Consider the following 27792-nt stretch of genomic DNA (forward strand, 5'->3'; position numbering starts at 1 on the left):
TATGTCCATGCAATGTCCTCGCTGCCCGCGTAACCGCTCGCTGCCAGTTTCCCAGCATCTGCACACCTCTGGTTTAAATAAAGAGCAATATTGTCGCCGACAAACGAACAAGTTGGAAAGTGACTTGGTGTTCTTCAAATTTACTGCTCAGACTCGTGTATATTACTCAGTAGAGACAGTAGTCGATAGTGAAGAAGCTGTTCATTACCTTACAGAAATTTCAAATTGTTTACATCGTTTCGGCTTGTCACCACGTAAGCTGGTTTTGACAATGGGGGTACCTATTATACTGGTACCTAATCTACACCCGCCAGAGTTATGTAATGGAACGTGACTGGTTGTGAAAACTTTGAAAAACTGTGTGATTGAAGATGCTATTTTAACTTGTGGCACAGAAGAAACTCCCTAGGATTCCTCCAGATTTGCCTTTTGATTTCAAACTAGTCCAATTCCCGGCAAGAGACTGCTTTGGGATGGTAATAAACAAAGCGCAGGGTCAGACACTTTTAGCGTGGCTGGAGTTGATCTCAGTGAAGAATTTTTTCTCATGGACAGCTTTACGTGTCCTTTTCGCGTGTTACATCAAAGCGAAATATTTCATTATTAGAGGAAAAACTACACTGACTGAGCAAATGCCATATGATAGCGGAGCAATGATGCGCAGGTGTGTTGTCTGCTCACCACACGCCCCCTGTACCAGCGGCAGTTGTATAGGAGACTTTCTGAGCAGTGGCTGTGAATGTGACAGGTGTAACATGGAACGTCGTCGTGAGCTGACACCGTTCGAACGGGGTATGATGGTCGGAGCCCGACGGATGGGAAGTGCGATTTCGGAAGTGGTGCGGGAATTTGGCTTCACGCGATCAACCGTGTCCAGGGTGTATCGTGAATGGTTGAATGCGGGTGTCACCGTCCACAACAGACGAACGACCGGCCGTCCAGCCACCCTCTATGACCGTGACCGGCGACATCTGAGACGGATTGTAAATAGTGACAGACTGGCAACCGTGCAACAAATCACGGCTCAATTCAACACAGGCCGTGCTAGATACGTCTCCCAGTGGACAATCCGTAGGAACATGGGTTCTATAGGGTATGGGAGCCGGCGCCGCACACGGATGCCACTGTTAGCCCAACGTCATCGGGCACAACGACGCGCATTTGTCGCCAGTCACCAGGGATGGACATTGGAACAATGGCGTAACGTGATATGGTCGGACGAATCACGATTTCAACTGCACCATGCCGATGGGAGGCACCGTGTATGGCGCAGACCACATGAAGCGATGGATCCCGCCTGCCTCGAAGGTGTGGTCCAGGGCGCTGGTGTCTCTGTTATGGTCTGGGGTTCATTTTCCTGGTATGAAATGGACCCCCTAGTTGTTCTGGAAGAGTATGTTGAGCTGCTCGGAGACCATCTCCACCCATTTTCGTCCTTCCAGCGCCCAGACGGTTCTGCGGTGTTTCAAGATGATAACACGCCGCCACATCGCTCCCACGTCGCCCGGGAATGGTTCCAGGAACATGCAGCGGAGGTCCACCGACTGCCATGGCCACCCAGGAGCCCCGATATGAACCCTATCGAGCATATCTGGGATGTCCTGGAACGCAGGCTCCGTGTCATGGATCCTGTACCCACGAACAGACCAGCATTGGCGTCCGCTCTGCGAACGATTTGGTGTCAGATGCGTCCAGAGGACTACCAGGGACTTGTCGACTCACTTCCACGGCGTCTCACTGCAGTTCGCAGGACCAGAGGAGGCCCCACACGCTATTAGGTGACTATCCCATGACATTTGCTAAGTCAGTGTATTAATGTCGTATACAAGGAAATATGTTTAGGTAATCGGGTAAAAGTAGTCTATCGCCTTAAATTCATAAATGCTCCCATGCGAAGCGGGGAAGGTAGCTTTCTAAACAAAACTGATCGTTTTGAAATATCCGGAAGAGACATTTCATCTCCTCACTCTCTCTGACGCTCCCACTCAGCCCCCTTCCTCCTTTGAATACGAGAATACCAATTAGCCCAGCATCTAACAAAATTGTAAAATATTTGTTGAGTTTCATAAAAAAAATATGCCTTGCGGTTTTCAAGTGATATTTGAACATGCATGGAGATAGGAATTTAACTGATTGTCTCTAAAGTCTTTATATGGCATGGAAAGGCTTTTAGTAGAATGACCATTTTCGTAACGTACATAGCATACATTTTATTTATAAAAATTTCCGTATAAAAATGTGTATATTTGTGTAAATAAATATTTTTTTTTGTTTTGATTAACATGCGAATGGGTCACGCAGAGCTGTCCAAGAGAAAAAATATTCACCACTGGCAAGGGGAGGCCACGACGTTCGGGTCCCGCGTTACCTTCAAACTTTGTACACTTTTATAGTAGTTTGAAGTTTTTTTGCTTTACGTCGTAACGACACAGATAGGTCTTATGGCGATGATGGGATAGGAAAGGGCTAGGAGGGAAAAGGAAGCGGCGGTCGCTTTAATTAAGGTACAGCCCCAGTATTTGCCTGGTGTGAAAATGAGAAACCACGGAAGACCATTTTCAGGGCTGCCGACAGTGGGATTCGAACCCACGATCTCCCGGATGCAAGCTTACAGCCGCGCGACTCTAACCGCACGGCCAACTCGCCCGGCAGTTTGAAGATAATCAGTGATTCGATTGTCGTGGCCTCCCCTTGTAAGATCAGCTCCAGCCACATCAAGTGTCTGATACTGTGCTTTGTTTATTGTCATACCAAATCAGTCTCTTTCTGTGAAATGGACTCGTTTGAAATTAGAAGGCAAATTTAATTAAATATGCAGTCAAACTTGTGTAAGCTGACCAATATTGGTCCCGGTCAAATTTGGTCAACATCGACAGCTGGGCATGTGAACAGAAAATAAAAAATCAAAGCAAAGAGCTATGCAGTATTCTTAAAAGCAAGTGAGGTTGTACACATGATTTGTTACGTTGTTCAAGTAAAATTCGGCCTTAACGGAAATGTCAGTTTCTGTTATTCCTTGAATTAGGCACAGTAGTACTGAAACAACACCCGATTTAAGAATTTACTCCTCACTTTAAAAATGTCTTTAAGCATTCTCGCCTCAATTCCTGTCTTTCACAACATTTGGAATATTTACATTACTGTACAGTATTTAATGAACTGGTCCGTGCATTCTAGGGCTTCACTGTGCCCCACACTCGAATAATAACGGAGATTTTCTTCTGGGTCAGAGATTTCAATGTCATCATCTGTCTTCTCATTTCCTCCTGCTTATCACTTTCACTAATAAATTTTGGTAGCATTTCGTTCGGATCAGAGGACACCAGTTCATGAACTATTATTTCATCGTCGATTGTAATTATTTCTATCATAGATGGTAAGTCCGCCTTGAGGCTGTTGGGAAGGACAGCAATAGGGAGGCATCGTCACTTTGTGCATCATTCTCGCTGTGAAAATTGCCACACCATTCACACATCCTGCATGCTGAAAACATTTTATGGTGGTTTGTTTTGAGACCTGCTCCCATGCATTCATTACTAAGCCATCGAATAGTATGAAGCACAGTCACGTATTCCAAGAAATCGCTCACGGAGGCATCGCTTTCCGCAGCTGAAAAATTCAATTGTAGTAAATGCTGACGATAACGGGACTTTGCCGCACGAATAATTCCCTGATCAAGAAGCCGAATTTCACTGGTTAAATTTGGAGAAAGAAACTTGATTTCTACATTACTTCAATTTCTGTTACCTATATTGTGACTTGTTACGTTGTCTGTGAGCAGTAAAACATTTCGATTTTGTTTATTCACGAACAGATTCACATTATGAACTTATTTTTCAAATAAAATACGATTCATTCATGCTTTCCTGTTTGACTTCCACTTCACCAACAAATGCTTCAACATTTTTAAACACACGAGTTACTTTTTTGTGTAATAAGGTTATGTGTATCGGGGATTCAATAATAATATTGTAGTAATAATAATAATAATAATAATAATAATAATAAACACACGAGGTCGAGCAACGTTGTCTATAACTAAGGACTTCAATTTCTCACCGGCCCTAGCACAACAACACGTTAAGTCTATCTTTCGTAAGTTTTTCTCCCCTTTGGTTCAGTCTCATCTGCATTAAATATGTATTCTGGTAGATAGTCCTTGCAGACATCAAGCAGCGTCACCTTCCAGTCTTCTGCGGATACTAGATTGACTTCCGCTGCTTCACCTCTAAGGCAGGCAAATTTGATGTTATGTCGTGAGAGGAAAGCTTCCAGCCTTCCATTAGATGTTGAAAAACTGTCGACGTTCAGCAGTTTTCTTGGCTTTAGTTTGAAGCATGGGTCCTGTGACTGGAATATCTGCAGCGCGGTACTTGTAGAAATTGTAGGTGGCGTTGTAACTGTTTCATTTTTAATCTTCCTGAGTTTCGTCTTCCTATCTTGGCTGCAATTTTCGTCCCATGCTTGGGGCATGTCTTCCCTCTTCTTATTGACGTTGACTACAGTGGTTTTTGCTCCATTATGTTGAGAAGCGACATTTCTCTGACTTACGCTTTTGTCTGTTAAATCTAAAATTCCTTTCTTTTTCTAAATTCGTTAGACACTTTGCGCTTACCGATACTCATTTTACGAATGTATGGCATCTGGTGAATACACTATGATTGAATACTGCAAACAGCTTGTTTCCCCGTCTGTTCTAACATATTCGAATCTCCCTAGCCCAGATTACTTTCAGATTGGGAAACCCATGAATGTCGAACTTACACGTCATGCCATTTAAAGAGACAAGAAAGATAGCAAGATGCTTGGAATTTGACTTAGTTATATTATGAGGAATATGTGTACACTACCACATTAGTTTGAAATATAGCCAGATAGCGATCACAATTCAAGTTATACAGGGAGTGAATTTACAGAACAAATTGTACACATCGTCGCTGTTACTACAAAACCTCGTAACTACAGCGAATATCGAAATCAAGGCTTTGAGTGTACTGTCTATAGAACCTTATGATTTAATACATGTCGATAGTCGTTCTAATAAAAAAACACCTCGTGTAGTAATGCGCATATTTATGTTCATACAAAACCTCCTAAATTGGATTTACCAGGTTTTAATGCTTTAATACAAAACCTCGTAGGTTCATGACTTGGGCATGAAGTTAAGTCACAAAACCTCGTATCGCCAAATGATCTTGCAATAATATACGGTATTCTTTTGTTTTTGTTTACTACTTGCTTATCACCGCATGGACACAGATATGCCGGTACCTCTTATATATATATCCTGTTATATCGTTTAAATTTTTTAATGATATGCACCAGAATAGAGTTTTCCGTGTGCATTAACAATTACATTTATTATATTTCTTCTAAGTTTTGCCGAACTATGTTCTATCAATATTTTGTCCTTCCTGAAAACTTCAGATTTCTGGAGATACGGTGTTTTAGATTAACAGCGACGATATGAACTAATGGGGATTTGCGGGTTTCGTGAACATGTGGTCTATATTAGCAGGTGGTCATGTTACAGAGGTGCTCAACTTGGCAGATTGTTACTGCAACAATAAGCCTTGAAATCAAGATTATGTAAAGTAAGAAAAGTTCAAGAAAGAAATGTGTTTTTCTTCTTCTTTCCTTTCTTGAAACTGTCTATCGGAGAATGTCAGGGAATTTTGAAATTTCGTGTCAGGAACAAAACTGTAAAATGAAACATTTAGGGTAAGGAACATATTGCTTTTCTTCAGTACCATACTGTTCTTAATTTCTCTTAAAGAGAAATGTATGTGAACTTTGTGTGTGGTGTTACAGCATCAGCAGCAGGTTGCTACGGCTGTGGAGAGAGCGAAGCAAGTCACCATGACGGAGCTCAACGCGATCATCGGGGTGAGTTAGACGTCTTTCTTTAGCTTTCGCCATTAGTTGTAGCGTATTACACTGTATTTTGAATGGGTACGGGGAAGACTTGAAACTACCTGGAAAACATGGTATTAACTACAAAAGAAACAGAAGTTGTAAAGTAGCGATTGAGAAGCTTTGATTAGTATAGTAGGTATTAGCTTTATCTAGTTGTTCGGTGAAGCCGCCTGTAGAATCCTTGTGTGCTGGTTGTCCCCTTCCTTTTCTAATCCACATAACCCACTCTACGTTCCAAATGTTCGCAGAACTACATCAATAGCTCCTCGCTGCACGGGCAACGCATATTCTGTCCACCCGGTGTTTATGGACCGGAGGAATTTCCAATGAAATCCATCCTCGCTTGGAGCATTTTTCGGTTCTTTTCCTAGCTTCTGGTGTGATGTAATTTGTCGTATTTGTGTGTGCTAAGCTTAGTAAGTAGACATATTTACATTTTTCTTCGTAGTTAGTTGCGAGTTCCCCTTTCGTTTGTGTTGTCGTATCTCAGAGCAACTCGCCTGTGACTGTAAACTGCAAGATTTTGATGAAAAATGTGACGATGTGCACGTTAAGAAAATGTGACCGCAGTGTGCTCATACATTGTTCCGTCCATCGATGATGAACTATACTTATAGCAAACGATATTGCTGTGGAGATTGTTGCCCTTTCTTATTTTACTCTAGCTTTTGCCTGCGGCATCGCAGACGAGAAATTTGTTTTTGTGCCCATAGAATTGATGAACACTGGAAATAATATAAAAATAGTTTGCAGTTTTTGAGAACATTATGCAGAGACTCTCTGCTGGGAGGCGAACATTTGACAGTTACAGTGAAGTCGCAATGCTTCTATGTACACTATAGATTTAGTTCGAAGTCCTGCACTATTATTCTCTCAAAAGGCTAAACCTAATTTCCGCAGCCATAGTTTCCTTTCCTTAGCAGTACTTTTCATCTCCAGGTAGGGAGAACACTCCATCTCACTGGCCATTCAGGATCTACGACTGGCCATATTTTAAAAATAAGATGTTCTTGGTCATCCACCTTGTTTTCTTCCATATGGGTCTATAGTTTAAATTTCCTTTTGTAAGTAAGGGAGCATATAATTCCAAGTAGATGAATTGTTTTAGGTGATTAAAGGAGGGAAATATCGCAAGTTTGAAGTACAAATTAATGGAAACAGACTGGCAGAATGAAATTTTAAACTGAAGCATTATAACAGAAGCATTTGAAATATTAAAATAAGCTCTAACCTGAATGTTTGTCCAAAACAAAATAAGACAAAGCATACAACAAGTAATAGGGGGTTTAAGTGGTATACTACCTATCTTTCAGCAGTTAGGAAACTAATGATAATATCCTTTTATAATAAATCTAAGAACGGTAGTTCAGAAGATAAGAATAGGTGCAACAACCTAAATCAAATATACAGGGGGGAGGACTAAATTAGCAAAAGTTAGGGTCAATGAAAACTATATTAGAAACTCCAAAAATAAGTGTAAAGCTGCCTGGGCAGTTATAAATAAGGAAATAGACAGGAAGATAAGAAAGGAACCGGCATCCATTGAACCAGATGTCTTGAATGACTTTTTCGTAAACTCAGTACAAATATTTCCAATCCCCGTAATCAGTCTATAGGCAGGGACAAGACCCAATCTACAACTATGCCTACGCTAGGTAACCAGCAGGACCAACGAGGTAATTTAACTGGCAGATCAAAGTTCACATGGGAAGAAGTTCAACTGGGTGATATTAAAAACATAGTTACAGAACTTAGTAATTCTGAAACAGAAGACTATTAGGGTTTCTCCAACTCCCTTTTAAAATAAATGATTGATTAAATAGTGCTCCCCATAACTACACTCAAAAATTGGGTAGTGAAGTAAGGTTTTTTTTTTTTTTTTTTTTTTTTTTTTCAGACAGTCTGAAAATTACAATCATAGTTCCAATGTATAAGAAAGGGGATAGAAATTGTCCAGATAGTTACCGACCGGTAGCATTTGTTCCAGTCTTATTAAAATATTAGAATATTGTATGAAAATTAACTTTCAAACTACTTCGAGAATAGCAACTTAATGAATGCTTCCCAGAGTGATTTCAGGGCAGAAAAATCAGCCTCAAAGGCGGCAGAATGTTATCTCTGAAATAATAATTAATTTTGAGTCCCACACAATTACTGGTACCGCACTCCTTGATTTTAGCAAAGCTTTTGATACAATATCACTTGACATACTTATTTCTAAATTTAAACACTATGGTGTAAAGGGTCTTGAACTATCATTAATTAAATATTTCCTCACAAATAGAACCCAACAAGTAATCGTTAGCTCTCGACACTCGGAGTTACTCCAAGTAACAACTGGAGCACTTCAAGGGTCAGTAGTCGGGCCATTCCTTTTTCTTGTGTATATAAATGACATTCCTGGTAACTAATCGGACAAGTCTGTACTCTATGCAGATGGTATTACTATCACAGCAGCAGATAAGGAACGAGGGAAATGTAGTTAGTCAAAACAGGGGGAGGTTTCAGGAGTCATTGGCATGGTTAAAACTGAAGACATTTTCTTCCATCTAAGCAGTACAGCTAGGGACGACAGCAATAAGTGAAAATGTTAGGATTCCATTTAGACTCAAAATTGAGCTGGAATGCTTATACACAGCAGATATGCAAGAAATTGTCCTGAATGATAATTTTATTGCGAAAACTGAAAAGAAAAAGTTAGCAAACCTCAAATAATATCTTTTTATTATGCCTTATTTTATTCACATCTACAGCATGGAACATTAATGTTTTGTTTACGTCCCACTACCTACTTTTACGGTTTTTGGAGTACAGTATGCAACAATAATATGGGGGAATTCCACAGAGGCTTGGCGAAAGAGAGCAATCAGGTGCATACAGGGAATTTCAGACAAGCAATCGTGTCGGGCCAGTTTCCAAGAACTGGTAATAATGACTCTTCCCTCAATATATACTTACCAATGCATAATGGGTAATTAATTAAAGCTGATTAGAATATAATTTATTGTCTGTAAACAATGTGCACCGTAATAGACAAGAGTCCAACAATACATGAAAAATATGTTCTTAAAAATGATGAATATACAAGGTTGCTAGTTGGCAGTAGAATAATATTATCGAAGTTTGTGTGCAGGCCGCCTAAATGACATAGCCACACAACATTGTGAGACTTGTAACACGGTAGGTGAGGCCAAACGATTATTATAATCTCGAATAAATAATCAAAACTATAATACAACTAACAAATGTACCCGTGCTTCGCTACGGTAATTTACATTGTATTAGGATTTCTCCGTAAATTACTGTAAAGGCTGTAAGATTATATTAAATGGCATGGCTCTTAGCGCTATCCGAGAAACAAAACAGGGAGGACGTCGTACGTTGCTTCCGATATAAGGTAGGTATTGGGGTAATGGCAGGCCACATTTCCTACTGCCAACCACCATCGAGTTTCGGAGTTTCTACTATAACGCCAGGCTCATTTGTCAACTGACATTCACAGTAGAGATTGGAAGTTTTCATTATAAAGACAGTCCCCTTTTCTTAATGCCAGTCACGATCCAGTTGGAGATACTTGACTATAATCGAGAAATGCAGCGCCGTCTAGAATATCAACAGTCGAGACACGAAAATAAGTCATAGACCAAAGTGCAAATCTCTCCAAATTGAACGGCGATTTTGCTATTTGTTTTGAAATAAGACTTGCCGTTTAGCCACAAACTACCCCGAAACGAAGGTCTGCACCGTCATTAAAATGCATCCATATTTCGAAATTTTGAACTGCTCGGAATTTTTCCTCAAAGAAAAGAGTAAAGCAAATAGCAAAAAAGTAAGAAATACTGTAAAAAAAATAGCAAATGCCAGAAAATAACTTATGGTGTGAAATAATTTGCGGTACTGTGCAAATATTAACAACTCCCCTTAGTGCTATTCGAGGACGATTGTAACCTCCAACGGAATTCCTCTGTTAGCCTGCAGAATGTCCGATTGACGTCTCTCTTGCTTTCTACCCAAGGGATAACCGCGAGTTTGCAGGAATGATGACGAAAATGGCAATACGTGAGTTCCTTGCTGGCAAGCAGTCAGAGGCGTTCCCATGGCAACCTGTAGGTTTGTTGTCGGTCAGTCGGTCACTCAATGCAGAGCATGAGACCCGCAGAAAATAGTAATTTTCTCCGTCATGTGAAGAGTAAGCGAAATGGTGTACATAACAAAAGTTGTTTATAATGAAGGCACGTTTCGCATATAGTCCACGGATTTTACAGATAATCAATAGTTTATGAGAAAAAGGAAGAAAACTGTTCTAGTTTCCCTATAAACGTCCCGTCTTTTCAGAGATGTTGTCCTCTTATGCATATCAAAACCTTCTTCGAGATGAGTATACTCTAGATATGAAGTTTGGTAGAGATCTATCCAGCCGTTTCGCCGTAATTGTGGAAGAGACAGATAGACAGACAGACACGAAAATTAAAAACCACTGATACGGTCTTGAGTTGACCTTAAACAGATACATATCTGATAATTTGAAAAAGAAACCGAAATTACAGACAGCGGACGCCCTACAACTTTATTTATATAGATTACGGTATACAGCTATTGATTTAAATGGTTTCTGAGCCATGCAGTCTTCTAGACAGTCTTCCAGTTGATGAGCTCACGGTAGAAAGAAGAGGCGAACAGCCTTCCGAATTAAGATTCATGCCTTTTAATTTCATTTTCAATCGTATAAAACTGTAAATTGTCGTATTTTATAACTGGCCCAGATGAAATCAAATACTAATAGGACGTCATGGTTTCTCCTTTGCACCGTTAATGAGAAAAAATAGGACGAAACCTAAACAAAGTTTACGTTTCTTTTTGGCAACACCACCATTGCTTTGACGAGATAATTTCGCAATATACACTTGTATCTTCCATTGCACATGTGGATTTGGCCCTGTTTTACGGCTGGATGCCCTTCCTGGCGCCAACCCTATATGAAGGGATGTAATCACTATTGCGTGTTTCTGTGGTTGTTGGCAATGTAGTATGTTGTCTAAATATGAGGAGGAAACTGTTGGAACAAACACAAACCCCCAGTCCCCGAGCCAGGATGTAATCAGACGTGCCACAAACCTACTACGCTGGCGTAGCAGGCGGAGAGGTGATACTCCCACGTGGCGCGTCCCAGGTGGCGGATAGTGGGGTCCTAACCGGCTTGCCGGCGTACTTGAAGGAAATAAAATACCTCTTGCGGACCAAACCCACAACCCCCTGTGGATGGAGGACGCAGACGAAGAATACACCCACGGTATCCCCTGCCTGTCGTAAGATGTGACTAAAAGGGGGACCAAAGGATGATTGAATTAGAACCATGAAACTACTTGTGATTAGTAGCAAAAGAGTACGGAGCCGGCTTTTACAGTACCTGTGATTAGTATCACTATATGAGCGACACCATAGTTCTGACTTGCCTATGATTAGTGCCCACTATAATATGAGGAACACCACGGGATAGCGCGAGTCTCTGTGGTTAGTACACTTATGTGATGAACACCAGAGGTTTGCGTTGCCTGTAAATGGCTCTGTAATGTGCGAAACACCATAGGTCTGTATTGCATGTGTGAATTTCATTACCTGAGAGTAGTACCATAATGTGTGGAATACCGCGAGTCTACGCTACTTCTGATTAGTACCGCACCATGAAAAATACCATGGTTCTACTTTCCTAGCGATAAGTACCATTATGAAGGGCCAATGACTTGGATGTTGGACCCCTTTAGACTAAAAGCATCGATTCAGTATTATGCTTTAGACGCAGTCCCTTGGTCAGTAATACTATTATTTCACGTCAGTTTCTGTGAATGAGGGACATTGCGGGTCGGATCCACTGATTGTTTTAAATTCATATCCATCCATTCATTCATTCTTCGTCCTCACGTTTTAATTCTGGTCAGTGGAGGGTTTTGGACTTTTAATTTGTCATTCCATTTCGTCTCATTTCGTACCATTAGGGACCGATGACCTAGATGTTAGGCCCCTTTAATCAACAACTGTCGCTTCTGCTGTGGCCTATGACAGATGGCTGTTGACCAATAACTTGACCAATAACATGCTTGCTTTGTCAGTGACAGTCCACGTGGAGTACTTCAAAAGCATCTCGGTCCTGGATCCGGCTCGCTTGTCAAGTCTCCAGTGTTGCACAGCTGCACGTGGTTTTGTCCAGTCTCGCTGCTCGCTTTCAGTGGCTATATAGACTACTCGTAGTTATAAGTTAAGAGTTGACAACGCTGTGTCTAGAGTCAGCTAAATCCTGGCATTCTACGGACAAGGAATGTAATTATAGCCAGCCAGCTAGGCCTCAAAAGCGTGCCGGTCGTTGACGAGGAAATTGCAAAATATATACATCAGAGAAAACGTGACAAGATAATACTGCAAGGGCAGACTCGAAACTACAATACATCACGGACTACTACCATTTTGTTTTGTTCTATCACCTCAACCGCCGAAGATACGATGTGTAATGTGTGAGACTTCGGACAATTATGCACTTAAAAATGCCAAAATATGCATTAAGATGTTGAAATATGCATTGAAAAAATAAACATCTGATAAATCAATCAGGAATGAAGGTTACATTTTAAACATCGACCAAATAAAAAAAATACATACAGTACCACAATAAAACTTCACAAGTCTTGTTTACACTTAATAACAGCATGCTGCGACAGGTCCTCGAACTTGTGCCTGTTTTCACTTAACATGGTTTTGTACTCAGAAAACACTCTCTGTACACCACATGCTGCAATTGGAGCATGCCCTAACTTAATGAATTCAGAGACTTCCAGTATCGATGCCCACTACTTTTTCTTTGACTTGGAGAACACAAGAAATGTTTAAGTTTGTGGAGACAGAGCTTTTTAACACTACACTGCATTTTCCCGAGAGAAAAATTGATTTGTTTGTTTCAATAGGGATTCCAGTACTAACGTGAAGGGACAGTCTTTTTTTTTCTTGCAATTTCTTGATGGCTAAAGGTATTCACATCAAATTGGAACGGATGAATATAAGTTGCTCACGAACACCATCTTTACTGAAAACTTCTTGTGCTTCTTTAATAGACGCAGCTACCTAATTTTACTTCTTAAAACAAAAATCACCACCACCACCACTTCTTCAGAATCGAGGCCTTCAAATTACCTCTTTTACTACTTCAAAATAATCGGTATAGTAAGCAACAGCTTCGAGCCTCGTTCTCCATCTTGTATGAACTGGTGAAGGCGGGAGTGGCACATTACTGTATCCAAAAACACATTCTTACGACGCGGAGTCTTCAGAGATACTCTTTTCACTGTAGAGATCAAAACGTTTACTTCATGTAAGGAAGCCCGGACTGCTTCAGTGACTCGATGAAGTGTGAGTGTTCACACGTGTTACACAAGTGACGTTTATCATCTTGGGAAAAATATCCTAAGACCTCCCAGGGCTGTGCACATGTAAGGTGCAGCATCAGTGCAGGCCACGAGAACAACATTGTAAAGAATGCGTGATGGCCACAAAAAGCAAAGTGCATCGTTGAAAAATTCAGCAACTGCTGAGCGATTCACTTTGTTAGGTGACACATCCATAATTAGGAGATGGAATTTGCCTCTCTCTTCTTCCTCTCCAAAAATTTCAAACACATAATCCATGTCCGTTGTTTCGTCTAGCGAGATCCAAAAGTATTTTCCACCAGCTTTTTCCCTTAGTTTACTGTACCTATCGCCACTTTATAAAGCTCAGGAACGTAATTCTACCTAATTGTTGATTCATATGGACTGTTTCGTATACTCCTCCAGAAACTGAAGTTCTTATTGTTTAGCTTAGCCATTGGTATGTTTGCCGAGACAAACGCTGTACACAAGTCTTCATAGAATTTACTTCGTGTTGGTGGTCGAGGTTTACAAGAAGTTGGTGTTTTTGTTTCAAGTTGACTATTTTTAATTTATTGTGTTTCGTCGTTTGAAGATATTGAACTTGATACGTTTCAGTTGCCGTTATGGCTGTGCTACAATATTTACAAAACAAAATTCTTCCTTCAGTTTTAAAGTTTTCAAACTGGCGTAGATATGCTTTTAGTACACCACTAACAGTTCTTTTGTCCTTCTTCATTATAAATTAAGTAGCAACAACGCAGTCCTTTAATGGGGGGCGGGGGTGGGGATGCTGTATTGGGCCTAGGGTCAGTGATGTCCATAAAAATGACGGTTGAGTTGAGCCCATGCTCAGCTCGCGGTGAGGATCGACTTCCCCCATAAAACTGTCCCAAGTTTGGAAATCAGTTAACATGTACAGTTAAAATAAGTTTTGGAAATCAATTAAAATATACAGTTAAAATAAGTTTTTAATACGAAGTTGAGTCCGTACTCAACACTAGATTAGGTTTAATGATTAAGTAATGTTATAATAACAATTTTAAGATCTTTTTTCATGTTTGTTAGAAAGATGTTTTAACTGAGACGTTATTATGGTATTCATTAAATGGGGATGTAATAATTTCAATAATAGTCTTTAATTGACATTAAAATGTAATTTAGCCGGGCTGAGTGGCTCAAACTGTTGCGGCGCTAGCCTTCTGACCCCAACTTGGCAGGTTCGATTCTGGCTCAGTCCGGTGGTATTTGAATGTGCTCAAATACGTCAGTCTTATGTCGGTAGATTTACTGGCACGTAAAAGAACTCTTGCGGGACTAAATTCCGGCTCCTCTGCTTCTCCGAAAACTGCAAAAAGTAGTTAGTGGGACGTAAAGCAGTTATTATTATTATTATTATTATTATTATTATTATTATTATTATTATTATTATTATTATTATTATTAACGTGTTTTTGTGGATCACAGAGGTGAAAGAAAATGCGGGCATGAATAGGTCACGAAAGGGCAAGCAGAAGATTGATTGAAAACTTCAAAATTATGGTTATATTTCTTTCTAAGGTATCTTTTTCTTTTTTTCAAAAATAAGACTTTACAAAATTCGGTACAAAAGATCGTAAGTTTGGATAACAATTAACAACTGTGAGCTTTGAGCTCTCTAATAATACTCTCCCTGAGCGCCGCGACTACTTCAAAAACAGTCAAGGAGACGAACCTCCCAATTTCTTTACAGAGTATTCAAAATATACAATGTTTCAAGAGCTCCTTTTGCTCCACAAGATTATATAGGAGTCTAGGAGACTATTTTCTGAACATTACACCATTACAGCCTTCCAAAGGCATCCTTCAACATTTCCACATTAACACCCAGAGCGTCTTCGCTCTATAAAATTTATATTTTCAATAACATGTCCAGGCCTATCAAAGGACAGCCTACATTTACAATTCAAACGGTATTTACTGTCTTAAATGTTCAACATTTTTACACAGAATGAAATAGAATTTCACAGGGGTATCGAATACCTAATCTACCGGGCCTTTGTAAAAAAAAAAAAAAAAAAAAAAAACACTCAACAAGTTAACGTTACTGGCCCCAAAAATCAAAATGAAGTGGAGGCGGACACTTGCACTCCTTGAAATTCTCAATTAAAGATTAAAACCCTATTTGGGCTTCTGGCCCGAAGTAACAGACGCTAATCCTATGCTAATAAGGTGACTAGATGGAGGAAAGTTAAGTTACAGAATTATGAAACTGTTACAAATTCATAGTCACCTCAAAATCAAGTTGAGAGGGAATACGAGAGGGTATCGCACTATCCATTCCCTAATTTCAGCTAAGTGCATTTCGGCTACTTTGAAATTTACATTAGAAACATAAATTTACATGTTTGGAAATTTAAGGTTACATAATTAAAGATTGGAAACCTTCCCCTCAAGCTAGCTTTCAGCGGCTATCACATAGTTAAAACGTGGCTGCCATTACCTTAATCAGCTGGAAAACTCGATGATGGGCGCGACGCCTCCGCCTCCTCTATTAGCACATACTCAGTAGACTGGACGATCAATAAGACAGTCTGGTCGAAAAATATGCCAGCTCTTACCCGAGAGGAAGGCTGTAGAGAGCTCTGGGTTAAAGTCCGACAGACCCCCAATTCTTATTGAATAATTAAATAAATAATTGACATAGTTTGATTGGCTGAAAAAATAAATATACAAAATTTTCTATTGACCAACATCTTAAGTTGGCGGGAAGACATGGAAGTGTTGTCAACTTTAACATACCAAAAACAAAAGATCATCAACTCAGTGTAGTAAACCTTAAAATAAAAAATACTTAACAATTTTAATAATTCCTCTTCACAACAGAGGGCATAACATCAGTTTTTTAGTAGACACATCTGTAGAGAAAAGTCCAGACTACTTGTAATAGTTGTTGCAAACTTCATATATCAGATGGCGTTCTTCCAGGCGCTTCATTTGAATGGACGGGGCGGGTGTACCTCGCGGTACAATTATTATTATTATTATTATTATTATTATTATTATTATTATTATTATTATTATTATTGTTACGGAGTTATCCGTGGTAGTTAGAGGTGAAAGAAGGTGCTGGGATGAATAGGTCTCAATCTACGAAATTAAAGTTAATTTAAAATTTAACAAGGTTATATTTTCTTTCCAAGAAAAAACAAATATAACAGGTACTTAGTAGCCTAGCAACAAATCGAGAATGTACAATTACAGTAGTTACAGGATTTGGGCTCCGAGAGCCAGACACACAATTCTTGAGCTATAAGCCCAACTTTACCCGTATACCAGATTCAACCAAGGGGTAGAAGACGCCAATCATGCTCAAGAGCACTTGCTCCCAATTACATAGTAAAAGCCTCCTCAAGGCACACAGAAACAAATTTTTTTTGGGAAGAGCAACCCGCTCTCAAAGTTCCAGCCTATCAAAAGCCACACCAAACTCAACTTTCAAGCTGACCTCCAAACACACGAAAACAGGGGTAAAAATACCCAACCTACTGAGGCCTATTAAGTAAAGAAACAGGTCAATTACATGGCCTCCAAAATACCAACTTGAGAGGAGGCGAAACTGCACTCCTAATACACTTTATTAAAACCTACTGGGCACTAGGCCGCATATGCAAGGGCTAATCCCATACTAAAGAGGTGACACGATAGGAAAACTATTACATAACGAAACGAAGAAAAATGGTTGAGAAAACGTAGTCACCTCAAAAACAATATGAAAGGGAGCTCGAGAGGGTTAGGCACTCTCTATCCCAATTTGTAGTTTAAGGAGATAGAATTTATACCAAGAGTCTATTACATTTTAGAGGAAAGTTACATGATAAAAGGTATCGAACCTGCCCCGAGAGTTAAACTACCGAGCTCGATAGCTGTAGTCGCTTAAGTGTGGCCAGTATCCAGTATTCGGGAGATAGTAGGTTCGAACCCCACTATCGGCAGCCCTGAAAATGGTTTTCCGTGGTTTCCCATTTTCACACCAGGCAAATGCTGGGGCTGTACCTTAATTAAGGCCACGGCCGCTTCATTCCCACTCCTAGCCCTTCCCTATCCCATCGTCGCCATAAGACCTATCTGTGTCGGAGCGACGTAAAGCAACTAGCAAAAAAAAAAAAAAAAGAGTTAAACTGCTGAGCTGGCAAGAAAATAAGTTATTAAAAGGCCATTACCTTATGGATGAACTGCTGCCCGAAGAAAGAGGCGCTTCCCGCCCCCTGCTACATAATTTACACAATGATAGGTGTTACTGAAGTGGCGCGGAGACCCGAAAATCAGCAGTTTATATACCCTCGCGGAACATTCGAGACCTTGCATGAATGAGAACACCCGCCCACAAGCCTTTTATTGGACGACCAAAAGATTACATGTCAGAATTGGAGAAGAAAACCAGGATTGGTGGAAAATTAATTACAGAAATTTATGATTGGCCAGTTTCAAAACTGGCAGAATGAAAGGGTTAACGTTGCCAACTTAAACACAAGCTGAAAGAAATTTAATAAGGAACAAACTTATAAATACTAAATTTCTTCAAAAAAGGGTTCCCTCACTTCGCACTAGGGTGCACAATAGTAGTTCGTAAGTAGGGTCATCTAGAAGAGAATGTTCACACTTCTTGCTACAGAGAAAACAACAATGAATCGAAATTGACATAGTTCAGAACCCTTCAAAATTTACAAGTAGTGACATCATCTGAAAAACTTGAGAATTAACACTGTAGTTAAAGTTCAGGCTTCCTCCAGTATAGGAGTTTCAACTGGCGCAAAGTTTGAATTAGCGGCGCGGAGGTGTACCGCCCGGTACAATTATTATTATTATAATTATTATTATTATTATTATTATTATTATTATTATTATTATTATTATTATTATTATTATTATTATAAGGTTGAAGGCCGCCTGGTGGCCATGATCGTTAAGGCGTTGAAGTCTAACCGGCCTGACACCATGGTTAGCCGGTTCGAGTCCCTTTGGTCGAAAACATTTTCACCTTCAGAATGTTTGCCGTTAGGGTAGGGAAAGTGGTCGTATACAATTTATAATTAGATTGCGTGCCAAAAGCCTGGATTAAATTCCAAACCTCTCCGCAGTGCTCATATGGAGTGAGGGCATATGACGCTGTTGGTGATTCGTCCGTCGGATGGGGACGTTAAGTCTTGAGCAGACCCCGTGGTCCTGTTCGACAGGAGTATTCTATGTGCCGGCACCGAGTTTCACCCTCTTCCTACCATCATATTTCATCTGATTAACTCCTCTGATGAGGTTGACGTCAGGAAAGGCATCCGGTCATAAAAACACGCCATGACAGATTCATCTCATCTCATACCCGTCCCCGTAGAGAAATGGCACAAGTGTTGGACAAACAAAACATTATTCTTGTAATTTTGATACTTGTTAATATTTGAAGGACATTCAAATAAAACCGAGCGGCCGAACAGTAACATGGTGAAAGCTACCCCGCTGAACAGGGGTGCAACTAGACCTCGACCCTTCCACGATCGACGGTAATGCACAGGGCAATGTTTCTACCGTGGGCCCAATTCGAACGTGCCCTAATGAACTATGAACCACAACCTATTTCGAGACAGCCAAAACAGATAAAAACTAATGTAGTTGTGCATGAAAGGACATTTATTTAACTATTTATGAAGGGAAGAAAAGACAGCTCTGCCGTAAGTGAAATTACAGGAATCACTAGACTACTTGCCTAATTGGGTTGCAGGTAGACAAATCCACAATAATAACAATAATAATAATAATAATAATAATAATAATAATAATAATAATAATAATAACCCGCTCTCCTACACCGTGACTGTAGCACCCAAATTTGAGCCCCACTACCCTTAGTGGACACCAGCACTCAAACTTCACCCTCTTGCACCCGCCTTGCCTATACTGCAACCAAACCAAACAAATCTAAACTCCCCCCCCCCCCAAATGAACTACAGGAAAACCAAACCGCAATAACCCATTTCCCAGTCTCACAACCTACTTAAACGGAAACACCGCCGCCTGTAACCGAACAACAAGCCATCACACCCACAATGGCACAGGAAAACCCCCTCACCGTCAACTCTGCCTCCTCAGAGAATCGAACCCGCACCAATCTTCGGAAACCTCACTTCCGACCTTCACTGATTTTTCATGTGTTGCAACACCCTGCGAGTGGGGTGACGCAGATGTAGAATACATCCGATGCATACCCTGCCTGTCGTAAGAGGCGACTAAAAGGGGCGACCTAGGCACGGACATGGATTGCGGTTTGGTACAATGTGTTGGACCCCCTGTCGATGGGAGGGGCTGAATACATCGCAGGTAATCCTTGCCTGTCGTAGAAGGCGACTAAAAGGGTCATGTGGCCATGGCCCCCTCTTTATTTTTTCCTTGTTTTTTGTAGACCGATTCAAAATTTTTGATGTGCTTGCTGCTCGGAGATGGGCCTTTACGTGTGCGATCACGCCCGAAAACCCGCGCAGTGACCACACAAGAAGCGGCGGGTGGCAGTGTCATGTTCCCTTGCAGTAGTTTCCGCATGACAACACAGGTCCCCGCACAGCCGAATGCCAGAAGAACATATTATTATTGATTTTTCTCTATATTTAGTGGTCTGTACACGCTATAGGGTTCATGCTGTTGTGGGTGATTGGAGAAAGGGAGTCGTAGTGTCCATTGCCTCAGTCATCCCGTATTTGGCATTATCCGCAATCGGACCCCGGGCAATACCGGCTACGACTAGGTGGGTATTGCCTTGGGTGCTTGGTTTGGCTACAGAGACCCTTGATCGGAATGGGTGGCATTCGGGGATGATTATTTCGGGTATGGCTTCGAAACGTCTTCGACCTGCCCAAGGTGGTCCCCCACAGAAGTCGTTAACTTTTGATTCCTAAAGGGGTTCAACCCCCTGGGAACATGCGCACCGTCAAGGAATAGGATCCAGCTTCCCTAGGTTTCTGGTTGCTACCAGAACCGATGGGCACGGTTTTAAGCTGGTAAAATCGATCCTTTTTAGTAGACACATAGAGGCGTCTACGGCGAACTTGAGGATCTCAAGAAAGTGCGCAACGGTAGTCTTCCTTTGAAGACTCGCACAGCACTGCAAGCCGATCAGTTGCTTAAGTACGACCACTTTGGCGAAATCTCCGTCAAAGTGGAGGAGCACAAATCCTTGAATCTGGTTCGCGGAGTCATCTTCCACCGCGACCTTATTTTGAACACTCATGATGAATTGATGGAAGACGTGAAGAACCGTGGCATGACACAAGTCCGGCGCATTACGCGCTAAGTCAACGGTGAAGACTTTTCCACTGGTGCCTTCATTGTCTCCTTTAAGTTGTCAGTGTTACCAGAAAAGTCAGGATAACTAACAACTTATCGTTGCGATGTTAGGCCGTATATCCCGCATCCCATGCGATGCTATCAATGCCAGCGATTCGGACGTATGGTATTTCGTTGTTCGAATCAATCTGTATGTGGTACATGTGGCAGAGTAGCTCACTGCACGGATGAGTGCACAACTCCGTACAGGTGCACCAACTGCCCTGGTCTTCATTCTCCTCGAGATAGGAATTGTCCGACATATCTGAGTGAGATGAAGATCCAGGAGATCAAGACCCTGGATGGTCTTTCCTACCAGGAAGCGCGCCGTAAGTTTAATTCCACGAATATACCTGATAATACACTAGATAGCTCAGAGTCTCCCAGGTTCGTCATTCACGACATCGTTACCGGTGAAGATCGCTGCGCCCAAGGCGGCTGTTGCTTCCGCGAGCAAAGCCGCAAAGAGTAAAAGCTCGAGGGGGGAACCACCCCACCTTCGACCACAAACAAGGCTGTGCCGGCTGGGACTCCTAAGCCGGCACAGCAGGGAAAGAAGACAACGTCTCCTTTCCTCAAGAGGTCGGCGAAAGCCGTGCTCCAAGCCGGCGGAGGTGTCATCGTCGACCAGGGCTGGGAAATTATCTCCCAGTCCCTCTAAATACGAAAAGAAGGCGGAAATGAGGAACGCCCTTACTGGGCGCTCCCGCACTTCTCCTGCGAAGGGGAATTCATGCCCTCCATCTGGAGGGTGTGAGTTTGCGCCAGCACGTACGCCTGTCCCAAAACCTGTGCGCTCCCCTTGTAGGGGAACTTCGCGCTCACGGAAAGCGTCGAAGTTCTGGGCGTCAGTCCCGCCGTCTGTCGATAACGGGATGGACGTCGAGCTGTCATCTACATCTACGAATGTAGATGTTGATGTTAATAGTGTTTAGGTTTAAGATCATCTTGTTGCTCATAACCTAACACTCTCTCTTTTAGTCCACACTATGACACTGTTACAGTGGAATTGTAACGGTTATGACAGGCATCTTGCTGAGCTGCGCCAGCTTATTAGTGAGTTTGCAGTGGGTATAGTCTGTATTCAGGAGACAAACAACTTCAGGTCAGGTCATCATACGGTCTTTTGAAATTTCAGACTATATTCGACAGAACGATATTATGCACACCGGGCGTCTGGTGGCGTGGGTAATTTTGTTCGTTCTGATACCTGTAGCGAAGAGCTTCCTCCAAGAACCCCACTGGAAGCAGTTGCGGTGCGAGTACCGCTGTTTGTCATAGCAACAGTGTGTAACGTTTATTTTCCATCAGGCCAACCTCGTAACATAAATGATGTCACTGACCTTATAGACCAGCTTTCATCTCCATTCCTCTTATTGGAAGATTTTAACGCCCATCACCCCATATGGGGCTCTGAGACGCCTTGCCCCAGGGGAAGGGCTGGAAACATTAGTAACAGAGCTGGGTTTATGTGATCACAGGTGAACCATCTCATTTCAGTGTACGTTAAGGCATATATTCTCGCATGGACGTAAGTCTATGCAGCCGAACGTTGGTTCCGCTGTTCCGGTGGAATACACATGATCTCTGTGATAGTGACCATTTTCCCATTATCTTTACTTTGTTGAAACAAAAATCCGCCGAGGCTCCTCCTCGATGGATTCTTAAACATGCCGATTGGCCAATGTTCACATCACTAGCTGTCTTTAATGACGAGACCAGGCGGACCGTAACCAGCGAAATAACTTACATAATGCAAGTTATTCTTGCTGCTGCTGAGGATTCCTTTCCCTCCTTTTCAGGGATTCCTCGCCGAAAACTCGTTTCTTGGTGGAATGAAGAAATCGCAGCAGCTATCAAAGAAGGCCGTCGGGCTCATTAATGTTATCGTAGGCAGCCTACTGTGGCCAACTTGGTAACATTTAAAAAACTCCGCGCTAAGGCGCGAGTTCTTATTCGCCAAAGTAAGAAAGCTTCGTGAGAGGAATATGTTTTGTCTGTGACGTCACATACTTCATAATCTCAAGTGTGGACTAAACTTCGACGTATTTCGGGTATCCATGGATAATCTTCTGTATCGGGAATTTCTATTGCAGGCAGTATCGTCACTGAACTACTCAGTAAAAGAACTATCGATTGATTTATTATTTTTCTCCAGATCTACAGTAACAATACCCATTTGATCCGTTAAAAGAGAAAAATATCAATGTCCAGCCTAAGCCGAAATTCACACTCTATGTACTGTACATAAAAAGAAAATAAAGTAATACACGAAATGGACAGAAAATGAATAGAACAATTTAGTAAAATAATGATACTTCTTGGACATGGCATGAATCTCCTCGGATACTCCGGAAACGTGACGCCCCAAATGAAAGTCACCACGGTAGTCATCCTCGGCTTCTTCATGTCACGTCCAACTTCTATCCTGAATATTTCTATTGTTTTCCCAGAATATGCAAATTAAGCTGTATTATGAATGTCACAGACCTTCGTGCCCCTGCTGAGTAAACACGCAAACCTTTGCACATTCCATTCCTCCTACATTTCCTCTACTTGACTCCCTCTGGGTTGCTGATACCATACTTCCGTTGCACTCACATTCTGCTACTACGTACTCTGCTCACGTTGCAACTTTATCACTGCACTACTTACCTGTTCCTGCTCGTCTTATTCAACCATGTTTAATCTAATTTAAATACTCATCTACAACCAACTTTGCTTACCGATCTACCATTAACTAATAAATCACTTACCAATACCATTTAAACTGCGCTACCTCTCTTATCATCCATCCATCATCACCTTTCATACTTAACACTTCAGTTCCAGTCCTCACATTCTGCCATTACATATACCACCACTTCTTCATCTCTACCTTTCAGCAATAAATAAACACACTTCATTACCAACCGGAAACTCCATCCAATTCCGCAATAATTCACTTACACTTAACATTCCCAATCAACTCTAAATTATCTTGCTATATAACTCTTACAACTTACTCCATAATTACCCTATACTTATTATACCAACACATACCACATCACCATCAAGTTCACTATACAAACACACCAATTACAACTTCAGCTCCACTTCATATACCACCTCTCCAACTCCAAATTTCAGCAATAAATAAATACACTTATATTCCACCATGCTTAATCAATTTAAATACCTTCCACATTAAATTTGCCATCACGTCCACCAAACCAAAATTTACAAACACCCAAATTACATTACTACATACCAATTACAACTTATTCTGTTAATTCACTATACCTTCTATACCAACACATACCACCATCACACTCATCCTATTACCCATCATAACAAACCATCAGAAACCATCTTACCATCAAGAACAGCAATCCAAACAAAACACTAGCCTTAAATTACTTGCTAGCTTTACTGAGTTTTTGACTCCTAGTTACTATACCTTCTTCTCTTTTATCTGTCTTCCCCCATAAATCTTTTAAGCTCCTACTTCTCTCTTTATGTAGAACCTTATTTTTTATTGATTTCCTCACTCTTATTAACTTTCTCACTCTGCACAATATATTCACTCCCAGTTGGTCTTAAACAGCCCTCCCCACCGGACTCTCCTCTTATTTCTCTACCTAATTCTCTGGCCCACATTTTCCTTTTCTCACTGTCAGACCAAAACTCGTCGAAACTTTGTTGCCTTCTCCTTCTTTCCTCCGGACTTAATTCCACATTAAGATCACTCAACTCACTGCTACCCTTGTTCACACTGGTTCCTGGACTTGCCTTTTCATAATGTCTGTCTTTTCCGGCACTCGTTTCAATATGTTCTCCTATATCACTATCTTTCACTTGCCTATCATCACCACTATTCACTACACTTCTCTCTTTTTCTCCATCTTGTTTTATCTTCGTTTCTAGGTCTATCAATCTATTCACAGACCAAGTTCTGCTCCAGTTGCTGCTTGACACCACTAGATCTTGTCCTCTGATAATTGCTCTCAACCCTTGTAGTATAGCACGTATCATATGTTTTTTCAAAAATTTTTCATTCCTGATCGCTTCAGCTCCTACGTCCCTCTTAATCCATATTTTTCCCCTCTGCATATTACCCGCATTTCCAACCACAATATCCGCCATCAACGTAGAAAACAGTTGTACCTTGATAGGCCTGTTGCCTCTAATTCTTCCCACTCTCTGCACATCGTCTATATCTACTTGACTAAAATTAACTTTCATTTTCCCCTGAATTAGGTCCACTACTTTATAAATTGTAAGCACTTTGTCCTCACTCTTCTCCTCAGGCACACCATATATAAACAGGCATTTCTTCCTTCGATTTCGAGTGTTGGCTTCCACTTCTGCTTTCAGTTTCAGCGTCTCCTCTTCTAAGCGACCTATTCTCTCCCTTAATGCAGCAACTTCTTGAGTATTTTTTCTCACTTGCGATGTTGTGTCGCCTGCCCTTTCTCTGAACCATGCCTTCATTTTTTCAAATTCCCTGGTTTGCTCTTGGATCATATTTTTGAGTTGCTCAAAGGGGCAGACTTCTGTGACCACCTCTTTTACAATTCTTCTAATTGCTTCCCGGCTCATATTTCCGCTGGAAGCCGGAACTGGGTTCAGCTCGACCCCCCGAATCCATAGCAATACTATTATCACCGCCGCTGCTAGCATTAATTTTCCTTTTGTTTCCATTTCCTTATTACGCCCTCCTGGTTTCACTTCTTCTTTCTTTTTTCTTCCCTGCCATCCTCCTATGGTCGCTCTGTATTGCTCCACACCAATCATTGGCAGCAAACTCCTCACTGCCTTCCTGCACTCAGCACCTGCACTCCCTTCTCCCACTCCTGGGACCTTCCACTCCGTACGTCTGCACTCGTCAGTGGCTTAGGCTGAACTGTGCACTGAACTACTCTCGATTGATAACCATCTAGCTAGTCATCTCGCCGATGTGTCTAGCTGCGGGAATTACCATCGTGATTTCCTCGCTCTGCAGAGGGGGGCAGAACGTCATCACCTTAGTTTTGCCACTCAAGTTTCAGAGGACTATAACGTGCCCTTTACCGATTGGGAACTCCGCAACGCCTTAGCGCTTTGCAAGGACACGTCTCCTGGATCAGACAATGTCCATAACCAGATGTTGAAGCACCTTAGTGAGGATAGTCTATTATATCTCCTTCGTAACCGAATCTAGATAGAGGGCGAGTTTCCGTCTCACTGACGAGAGGGCATAGTCATTCCTGTCCTTAAGCCTGACAAAAATCCTAAGTATGCAGAAAGTTACAGACCTATTTGTCTTACAAACTGCTTGTGTAAGTTATTTGAAAGGATAGTAAATCGCCGACTTGTGTGGTGTCTGGAAAAACAAGAATTTTTGTCCCAGTACCAATGTTGTTTTCGAGCCGCTCGCTCGACCACTGACTACTTGGTACGCCTGGAGAGCTCTATCCAGGATGCGTTTCTCCGTAAACAGCATTTGATGGCTGTTTTCTTTGACTTAGAAAAGGTCTATGACACCACATGGCGATATGGTATCCTTTCAGTCCTGCATCAATGGAGATTCCGAGGCAACTTGCCGGTATTTATTGCGAAATTTTTGTTCTGTCCGTCTATTCCGTGTCCGAGTTGGGAGGGAATATTCGCAATAGCATTTCAAGAAAATGGAGTCCCACAGGGATCGATTCTTAATGTCGGTCTGTTCGCGATTGCCATAAACGGTATTGTCGCTGCTGGTTCAGCAGAAATACCGTCACTATATGTGGACGATTTTGCTCTGCATTATAGATCGCGTAATATGGCAGTCGCAGAGCGACAAATACAGCTAGCTATTAGGAGAGGGTAACAGTGTACTTCCGAACATGGCTTTCGGTTTTCAACCGCAAAGACCTCTGTTATGCAGTTTTGCCGAATACATACTGTTCACTCGCATCCTGAGCTTTATTTAGGAAATGTCGCTCTTCGCATAGTTGACACTTACCGATTCTTTGGGCTCCTATTCGATAGCTAATTATCGTGGGAGCAACATGTGCGGCAGTTAAAAGTGCAATGCACTAAGAAGTCGAATGTTTCCAAGTTTCTTAGCACCACTAATTTGCGGGGTGGGGGGTGGGGTGGCCGCACGGTGTTCCTACGATTTTATAGGGCGCATATTTTATCCAGGTCAGACTACGGCAGTATAGCATATGAACCAGCAAGGCAAAGCGTCGTTGCGAAACTGAATAGCGTCCACCACAGCGGTGTTAGGTTGGCAACGGGAGCTTTTCGTACAAGCCCCATTGCTAGCCTGCTCGCTGAATCTGGTGTGTCGCCTTTACATTTGATGCGCCAGCAAATGCTTCTGTCCTCTACTGCAAATTTACGAGAGATGCCACTTCACCCAAGCTATCCTTGCGTATTCCACAATAGAAACAATCAGCTGTACGCTGCTTATCCTCGAGCAATGCGGCCGTTGGAATACAGTCACAGATTGTTTGACGTACCTTCTGTTCCCTGTCTTATCAGACAACCAAGGAGGATACCTCCGTGGATAATACGACGACCTGAAATAGTCCTGGATCTGCACACTGGTCCGAAGAAGAATACGGACCCGTCGATTTATCGGAGGCTCATCCTGTCCGTTGTTGGGCCCGTACCTTCTGTTCCCTGCTTTATCAGACAACCAAGTAGGGTACCTCCATGGATAATACGACGACCTGGATCTGCACACTGGCCCGAAGGAAAACATGGACCTTTCGATTTATCGAAGGCTCATCCTGTCCGTTGTTGGGCCGGTATCCAGGTTGAGTCGTCGTTTACACGGATGGTTCGAGGGCAGGAACGAAAGTGGGCTGTGCGTTCGTTGTTGATAACGACAGGTTTCTTTTTGCTCTCCCGGAAACCTGTAGTGTGTATACAGCAGAGCTCTACTGTATGCTGTCTGAAGCTCTGTGCTACGCACAGTCCGATGAGCGCCGACACTTTCTGGTGTGTACTGACTCCTTGAGCTCGCTACAGTCTATTGATACCTGTTTTCCTCGGCAGCCTCTGGTGCAGCGGATCCAGGACCTGCTGGCCGGGTGTTCGGAGGCCGGCACCAGAATTATGTTTATGTGGCTCGCATACCACATGAGTGTAGAGGGATACGAGTTAGCAGATAAGGCTGCCAAGGAGG

At 41.9% G+C, this 27792-nt stretch overlaps 1 protein-coding gene across 2 annotated transcripts in view; it reads left to right on the top strand.

Moving 5' to 3' along the window:
- The window catches only part of gro (groucho), a 628688-nt gene that overhangs the window by 469553 nt on the left and 131343 nt on the right, over positions 1 to 27792 (top strand). For both annotated transcript variants that reach the window (XM_067137706.2, XM_067137707.2), the window contains exon 6: positions 5812 to 5886. In XM_067137706.2, the coding sequence (XP_066993807.2) occupies positions 5812 to 5886 (75 nt within the window). The remainder of the gene's footprint in view (positions 1 to 5811; positions 5887 to 27792) is intronic.

The sequence above is a fragment of the Anabrus simplex genome, chromosome 1 (assembly GCF_040414725.1).
Source record: "Anabrus simplex isolate iqAnaSimp1 chromosome 1, ASM4041472v1, whole genome shotgun sequence".
NCBI classification, from domain to species: Eukaryota; Metazoa; Arthropoda; class Insecta; order Orthoptera; family Tettigoniidae; genus Anabrus; species Anabrus simplex.